General features: G+C 45.0%; 1 protein-coding gene across 4 annotated transcripts in view; it reads right to left on the bottom strand.

Moving 5' to 3' along the window:
* The window catches only part of BSCL2 (BSCL2 lipid droplet biogenesis associated, seipin), a 58073-nt gene extending 56911 nt beyond the window's left edge, over positions 1–1162 (bottom strand). For 3 of the 4 annotated variants that reach the window (XM_075837275.1, XM_075837273.1, XM_075837277.1), the window contains exon 1: positions 1057–1162. In XM_075837275.1, coding sequence (XP_075693390.1) covers positions 1057–1134 — 78 coding nt within the window. In that variant the 5' untranslated portion in view covers positions 1135–1162. The remainder of the gene's footprint in view (positions 1–1056) is intronic. The other variant, XM_075837276.1, reaches the window with a different exon arrangement.
* Positions 1163–9284: the final 8122 nt, after the last annotated feature.

Below are 9284 nucleotides of genomic sequence, written 5' to 3' on the forward strand. Positions count from 1 at the left end.
AATAATGATGGCGGCTGCACGAAAATTACGCAGCCACGCATCATACGGGGCTGACACACGGACAGCTTTCCCGTAGAGAGGCAGGGACTCCTAGGGTCATAGATAACTGATGGTAGGAGCCCGGCTCCCTGAAGTGTGTTCGGTCCCGTAAATACTGCCGACATACGGCGACTTGTATATCACGGACCGAACACTCTCGTATGATTCCGGACTAAGAATGGGTTTGCATGCAGCATTTTTAAACTGTTGGGGGGGGATATAAAAAAAAGAAAAAAAAAAAAACACAGCACACGCACTCACGTGTAATTACCCACGTGTTTTCAGGGTCAGAACATACGGAAAAAAAAACCTGACAAATGAAATTCAAATGAAGAACGGATGCCAAATGGGTGACAAACGGCAATTAAAAATGGACAGACAGACTTTAAGGTCTCTTGCACACGACCATTGTGCCACACGGGCCGTTTTCGCCATGATCCAACTGGCACCCGATAGTCTTCACGGACCCATTCACTTTAGCGGGTGAATCGGGTCCGTGAAAAACGGTCCGAGTCTCCAATCCGAGGAAAGATAGATCACTGACGGGACTCGGGCGTACACACAGCCGCGCGCATGAGGCGTAAATGGATGAAAATTTGGAGACACGGAAACAAAACAGCCATAAAAAAACCTGACAGTTGATCCGTTTTTAGTCACCATCGTGTGAATAGTAAATTTTAACCAGATTACAGCCAATTTACTTTAAGAGCATGGGTAATTAAACACGCATGCGGTTTTTTAGACGGGGGGAGGATTTCAAACGATTTAAAGCAGATTTTCGGTCAACAAAACAGCCCCCATATCTGCACGCACCACAATGTAGTAGACAGAAGTATTACAAGCGAAGCAATAGCCAGAAATTGACGATTGCTTATTGGTCCAGGAAAACAGACCCTACATTGACAGCAGCACTTCACTCATTTGCATAAGTGTCCACATATAGTAGAGCTTTAAAGGTTTTGCTATTACAGTTCTATCTTACAATGACTACGGTGACATTACAGGACTGTTACATACCGGGCAGTCAGTGCACAGCTGACAGCAGCGGACAGCAACGCACTGCACAGCACCGCACACACCACTTCCTTGCTGCATCCAGCCCCGCCCAGACGCTATAGATCAGCCAACTGCCGGGCTAAATGCAAGCAGCTAATGACTGCGCAACTTTCAACAGTCTCTCCAAGCTGCAAAAATGAAACGAAGGATGTGATTGGCTGATTTGTTATCTGGGCGGTGTCACTTCATGGATATGCAGCTGAGGCAGATGGTCTTGTCGTATGGCAGCTCGCTGGGCTTTTCCTTATTCCAGTGATGGATACGTCTCATTTGCTGTCTGTTACATGTGACGGAAACTCTTGATTTCCTAATTTTTCTGGGGATTCTAGTTCATTTCTAGTTAATTTTGTGTAACTCTCTGTACCATCTCTATTGCAAACCCAGGCAGGAAAATAATTTTATTTATTTTGTTAAATGTCTGTAAGGCCTTAGATATATAATACATGGGCACACTGAGTGCCTAGGGCTGTATAAGGCTATGGTTACCTCAGTCGCTATTTCCTGAAATGAACGGAAGTTTCGGATCCGTCACATGACAGACACCAACAGACACCAACAGCAACTCTGGTTTCCATCACAGTTTACGTATTTTTACCAGACAAAACAGCACGGCCTCCAACAGAAATACGGATCCGACGGCTACGGATACACATCTGTAGCCTTTCGCAATTGAGGAGGCGACCATAGACTTTTATGGGTGAGTCTGTGCCTCAATTGTGGACAATAATAGGACATATTCTATATTTTGCGGATCACTTCTACGGCATGGACACACATCCGCAAATATACGGAAAGGTGCCTGTATCCAATAGAAATGAACGGGTCCGCAATACCGTCCATAATTACGGATCCGTAATTACGGATGAAAACTACGGTCAGTGCTTGGCACCTCGAACAAACACATAGGTACTTTGTGTGCCGCTGTACAGGCTCCGCACTTAGGCCCAGTTCACACAGAGTTTTATTTGACGCGGAAGCCGCATCAGAAAACGCGCCAAAAAACGTCCGAAAATTCCTCCTATTGATTTCAATGGGAGGCGGAGGCGTTTTATTCCCGCGAGCAGAAAAAGAGGTGACATGCCCTATCTTCAGGCGTTTACATCTCTGACCTCCCATTGGAAAAATTTATTTCGCGGGGTTTTTGCCCATCGGCGTTCAATGGCCATGGGTGAAAAACACCACGAAAAACGCAGCAAACGGCGTGCAGGCAGATCAAAATCTGCCTGCAAAAAACTCTGTGTTAACATAGTCATCACTGATTGTCATCAGTGTATGATGTGCGGCTGCGAGATTTTCTCGCAGCCGCCATCATTATGACACTCCGTTTGGATGTTTGTAAACAGAAAAGCACGTGATACTTTTCTGTTTACATTCAGAGTTTGACAGCTGTTGCGTGAATCACGCAGTTCGCACGGAAGTGCTTCTCTGCGGCATGCATGGTTTTCACGCACCCATTGACTTCAATGGGTGTGTGATGCGCGAACAGCGCACAAAGATAGGACATGTCGTGAGTTTTACACAATGCACTCGCGCTGCGCAAAATTCACGCACTGTCTGCACTGCCTCATAGACTAATATAGGTGCGTACGACACTCGTGAAAAGCACGCGCGTGTATTACGCTCGTGTAAATGATGCCTTAAAGAGAACCTGTCCCCTGCCCATACATGTGCAGCTGAGTGCAGCATGTAATAGTCAGGGCTTCACAAACACTGTCTCACTTAACATTTTTTTCCTATCTTCCTCCGTTATTTACATATCGGTGCCGTTATATTTGGCGCCCAATATGTAAATAAGCCCCTGAACTGTCAATGGGGCGTTTCTATGTAACTAATGGCAAGGGGGCGTGATCTCTTCGCTCTGACACTGTCCAATCAGCTACGGACAGTGTGAGGGCTGTTTGCGCTGTGTTCCCAACCGCGAGAACACACACAGACTGAGAGAGCGCTCTCCGCAGAACCACCAGTCTGTGTTCTCGCGGGAGGGAACACAGCGCAAACAGCCCTCACACTGTCCGTAGCTGATTGGACAGTGTCAGAGCAAATACATCATTTCCCCTTACATAGTTACATAGTTACATAGTTACATAGTTAGTACGGCTGAAAAAAGACACATGTCCATCAAGTTCAACCAAGGGAAGGGAAAAGGGAAGGAAATGTCTACACATAGGAGCTAATATTTTTTTGTTCTAGGAAATTATCTAACCCTTTTTTAAAGCCATCTACTGTCCCTGCTGTGACCAGCTCCTGCGGTAGACTATTCCATAGATTCACAGTTCTCACAGTAAAGAAGGCTTGTCGCCCCTGAAGCTTGAACCTTTTTTTCTCCAGACGGAGGGAGTGCCCCCTTGTTTTTTGAGGGGGTTTTACAAGGAACAGGATTTCACCATATTTTTTGTATGTTCCATTAATATATTTATATAAGTTAATCATGTCCCCCCTTAGTCGTCTTTTTTCAAGGCTAAATAGGTTTAATTCTTTCAATCTTTCCTCATAACTTAAATTCTCCATGCCCCTAATTAGCTTCGTTGCTCTTCTTTGTATTTTTTCCAACTCCAGGGCATCCTTTTTATGAACTGGAGCCCAGAACTGGACTGCATATTCTAGATGAGGCCTCACTAATGCTTTGTAAAGTGGTAATATTACATCTCTGTCCCGCGAGTCCATGCCTCTTTTAATACACGACAATATCCTGCTGGCCTTTGAAGCAGCTGATTGACACTTCATGCTGTTATTTAGTTTATGATTTACAAGTACACCCAGATCCTTCTCAACAAGTGAATCCCCCAGTGTAGCTCCCCCTAAGACATATGATGCATGCAGGTTGTTGGTACCCAGATGCATAACTTTACATTTATCTACATTAAACTTCATCTGCCAAGTGGACGCCCAAACACTTAGTTTGTTTAAATCTGCCTGCAATTCACAAACATCTTCCATAGTCTGAACTATATTACATAGCTTGGTGTCATCTGCAAAAATAGAAATAGTGCTATTAATCCCATCTTCTATATCATTAATAAATAAGTTGAATAATAGTGGTCCCAGCACTGAACCCTGGGGTACACCACTTATTACCGGGGACCATTCAGAGTAGGAATCATTGACCACAACCCTCTGGATACGGTCCTTGAGCCAATTCTCAATCCAATTACAAACTATATTTTCTAAACCTATAGTCCTTAATTTACCCATTAGACGTCTATGGGGGACAGTGTCAAATGCCTTTGCAAAGTCCAAAAACACTAAATCCACAGCCTTTTAGTTAGATAGAAACGCCCCATTGACAGTTCAAGTGCTTATTTACATATCGGGTGCCAAATATAACGGCACCGATATGTAAATAACAGAGGAAGATAGGAAAAAAATGTTAAAGAGGCTGTCACCACATTATAAGTGCTCTATCTCCTACATAATGTGATCGGTGCTATAATGTAGGTGACAGCAGTGCTTTTTATTTAGAAAAACAATCTATTTTCACAACGTTAGGAGCGATTTTAGCTTTATGCTAATTTGTTTCTTAATGCCCAAGTGGGCGTGTTTTTACTTTAGACCAAGTGGGCGTTGTACAGAGGAGTGTATGACGCTGACCAATCAGCGTCATGCACTTCTCTCCATTCATTTAGTCAGCGCATAGTGACACTGCGTTATTCACTATGTGCTGTCTTATACTGACATATTAATGTTACTGAAGTGTTTAGACAGTGACTAGACATTCCACGGGATGTCTATTCACAATCTCTGCACTTCGTTACTGTTTCTGTGGTACTTACAGCAGAGGAAGCGTAATCTCGCTGTAACCTGTCATTTACAGCGTGATCTCGGGAGATTACACTTGCTCTGCTGTAAGTCACACAGAAACGTTAACGAAGTGCCGGGATTGTGAATAGACATCCCGTCCTGGCTGGAAGGAATGTCGAGTCACATTCGAAACACTTCAACTCAGTATAAGACCGCACATAGCGAACAACGCAGTGTCACTATGTGCTGATTAAATGAATGGAGAGAAGTGCATGACGCTGATTGGTCAGCGTCATACACTCCTCTGTACAACGCCCAGTTGGTCTAAAGTAAAAATGCCCACTTGGGCATTAAGAAACGAATTAGCATAAAGCTAAAATCGCTCCTAACGTGGTAAAAATAGATTAAAAAGCACTGCTGTCACCTACATTATAGCGCCGATCTCCTTATGTAGGAGATAGTGCACTTATAATGTGGTGACAGAGCCTCTTTAAGCGAGATAGTGTTTGTGAAGCCCTGACTATTACATGCTGCACATGTATGGGCAGGTGAAAGGTTCTCTTTAAGGGTATGTGCACACTGTGTTTTTCGGGCAGTAAAAGTCCAGAAAAACGGCTGAAAAATCGTACTCAGATCGCCTACAAACATCTGCCCATTGATCACAATGATAAATACCGCGTTCTGTTCCGACGGGGCGTTTTCTACGCGTCTGTTTTTCAAAACGGCCATGTAAAAAACACCTGCGAAATAGAAGTGCATGTCACTTCTTGAGCCATTTTTCATTGACTCTAGAAAAACAGCTCCAAAAACGGCCGTAAAAAATGCGAGTTGCTAAAAAAAGTCTGAAAATCAGGAGCTGTTTTCCCTTGAAAACACTTCCGCATTTTCAGACGTTTTTAGCTAAGCGTGTGAACATATCCTAAGACTCATGTCATGTTCATCATTTCCCACAGTAATCAGTGCGTCACTTTTAAAATAATGTGCGGAAATTTTTTTAAGAGATAGGCTTTTTTATACGCAAGTCTTAAACAATTTGTTGGCGTAAGATGTGGCACATTTATTGAGATCCAACGCAGCAATCAATGTTCTGAGCGCTGCGTCACATACAACGTCCTGATGCTGTCCGGCGTACTGACCATGTAGGTTCTGCAGCATGCGGAGGGGACCCGGTTGGTAGAAAAGGAGCAGTGAGGTGTGTTTACCTTCTTTTTTTTTTTTTAATTGCCTGATGGGGATGGACAGAATAGTCTGATACGTTGGATAATCTGATGAGGGGGTAGTCCTATCTGGGGGGGGGGGCAAGATGCAGGGCCCAGAACAGGTGCTCCCACAGAGGGAAATCTGTTTTCTTGCATAAGCCCCTGCCATGACCCCACTTCATTTTGGGAACCCACATCCCCTTTAACAAAAGTCACTTTTGCGACTTTTGGCATAGAAATGTTTATGAATACCCCCTTTGTCTTCAGAAATTGAGAAATATGTCACGCAGCTGTAATCCCAGAATAATGCCAACTGTGGTGGCATCCCTTCTTAAAAGTACATTTAAAAAAATCAGTTTTAGAAAAATGTTTTGGATACGTCTCACATAAATCTGGCACACGTCACCAGCAAATGATTTCACGACACTTGTAAGCTGCAGGGGACTGTGCAGGGGTTCAGTTAATTTGACTCATATTGCCAGGATATGCCATCAATGTCAGATCATGGAACCACTGAGAGCTCCATGAATATTTAGATCAAGGAAGCTTGAGCATCAGTTTCAGAGAAAAGCTGTGGCCTCTTTTGTTCTACAATATGCCATCAATATCCAATCAGTAGTGGTCCAACTTTGTGACCCCAGTCCATCACTAGAGCAATGTGGCAGCGGTGCTTGGAAAGTCGGGCTGAACTGACTGGAGGCAAACTTATGGCCCCATGCACACGACCATAGTTACGGATAAAATTGCAGACCCATTCTTTTCTATAGGCCACGGACTCCTTTCCGTATATTTATGGATGTGTGTCCGGGCCGTAGAAATGATCCGCAAAATATAGAACATGTCCTATTTTCGTTTGCAATTGCGCCACAGACTCGCCCATAGGTCCGCAATTGTGGACGGTTATGGATGTGAATCCGTATTTGCGGATCCGTATTTGCTGACAGTAAAAACTGTTATGACCGTGTGCATGAGGCCTAAGTCAGTGAAGCCTAAAAGAGAAGTTTAAGGCTGGATTCACACGAGCATGTTACGTCCGTAAAGGACGGAACGTATTTCGGCCGCAAGTCCCGGACCGAACACACTGCAGGGAGCCGGGCTCCTAGCATCATAGTTATGTACGACGCTAGGGGTCCCTGCCTCTCCGGGGAACTACTGTCCCATACTGAAAACACGATTACAGTACGGGACAGTTGTCCCGCAGCGAGGCAGGGACTCCTAGCGTCGTACATAACTGATCCTTTACGGACCGAACATGCTCGTGTGAATCCAGCCTAAGGGTATGTGCACACGACCCCTTTTCAGATGTAATGGAGGCGTTTTACGCCTCGAATTACGCCTGAAAAGACGGCTCCAATACGTCGGCAAACATCTGGCTATTGCTTGCAATGGGTCTTACGATGTTTTTTGCGTCGCTGTCAAAAGACGGCGCGTAAAATGCCGGCTCATGAAAAGAAGACTCTATTGAAAACAGCTCCAAAAACGCAGCGAAAAACGCGAGTTGCTCAAAATAACAGCTCCGTATTTTCAGACGTATTTTGTTAATCGTGTGAACATACCCTAACTGTTTCAAATGACCTCCGTCCATCATCTAATCGCTGCGAGTCTGGCTGCTAAATATTTCGGACAAATATTTCCCCTTAAATGAATGGGCAGTTGTAACATGTCCTGGAGCCGCTCTTTACAGCAGCTCTCCGCTCTGGGTAATAGAAAGTCGTCCTGAGCTAGACTCCCTTTTATTACCGTGTTTCCCCGAAAGTAAGACAGTGTCTTACTTTCTTTTTATCCCCAAAAGCCCGACTATGTCTTACTTTCGGGGTATGTCTTATATTGTAAAAAAATTGTCGAATTTTTTTTTTTTTTTTTTCACAAACTTTATTTAACTGTTTTACATTTTTTTTTTTAGTCCCACCAGGGGACTTCACTATGCGATGTGCCGATCGCATATATAATGCTTTGGTATACTTAGTATACCGAAGCATTATTGCCTGTCAGTGTAAAACTGACAGGCAACCTATTAGGTCATGCCTCCGGCATCGCCTAACAGGCAGATGCTGAAGGCAGACCTGGGGCTCTTTGTTAGACCCCCGGCTGTCATGGAAACCCGACGGCGACCCGCGATTTGTTTGCGGGGGCGCCGATCGGGTGACAGAGGGAGCTCCCCCCTCTGTCAAACACATTAAATGCCGCTGTCACTATTGACAGCGGCATTTAATGGGTTAAACTGCCGGAATCGGCGCGCGCTTCGATTCCGGCAGTTGCAGCAGGAGCAAGTGCAGGGGACGGCGCGGTGACGTATGGAGAGGGGGGCGGCGCGGAAGTGGGCAGGAGGCGGCAATACCCCCGTGTTTCCCCGAAAGTAAGACATATGTCTTACTTTCGGGGTACGGCTTATATTAGCCGACCCCCCTGAAACCCCCGATACGTCTTACAATCGGGGGTGTCTTACTATCGGGGAAACACGGTACCTCCATATGCCCTAAAGGGGTTAACCTGATGGAACAATGTCTTGGGTATGTAAAAGTATGCAGCATATACGTCCTAGGCCCTGCAGGGAATTCCGGCCAAAAAAATAAACGCACCAAAGTGTGGTGCAGTCTTTCAGGCGGAATCTCTGCTGCGGAAAACGGTGCTTGGAATACAAAAGCCAATACTTACCCCCCCCCCCTGTTGTTGTCATAGCGACACGTACCTCTTTTCTCTGTGCAGCTCGGCTTCCTGAGATGACGCTGCAGTCTGTAATTGGCTGCAGCGGTCACATGGTATGAAACGTAATCCCAGGAGACTGACTTAGACGGAGAAAAGAGGACCGCATCGCTATGACGATGCCTGTGGGTAAGTATTAGGCTACATGCACACGTTGCGTATTTTGCAGCGGAAAATACGCAGGAAACTGCAAGAAATGTGAAAAAAAACACCTGAAGTTGCGGTTTTTACGCTTTGCTGCGAAAATCGCTGCTTTTTCATGCTGTGGGTTTTGCTTAATATTTCTACGGAACTAGGGAGTTAGAATTCGCAAGCAGAATCACGGGACAAATTGACATGCTGCGGTTCCGAAAATACGCACCGTAAGTCAATTTACGTGTGGGAAAGTACTGCAGCGTGTAGATGAGATTCCCTAGAATCTCATTGCCTATGCTGGTACTGTATTACGCTGCGGCTTTGCTGCACGCAAATATGCACGGCAAAACATCACGTAATAAGCATCGCGTGCATTGACCCTTAACCTTTTTGCTATATTTTAAGTTTTTTTTC

This window comes from Rhinoderma darwinii, chromosome 9 (assembly GCF_050947455.1).
Source record: "Rhinoderma darwinii isolate aRhiDar2 chromosome 9, aRhiDar2.hap1, whole genome shotgun sequence".
NCBI classification, from domain to species: domain Eukaryota; kingdom Metazoa; phylum Chordata; class Amphibia; order Anura; family Rhinodermatidae; genus Rhinoderma; species Rhinoderma darwinii.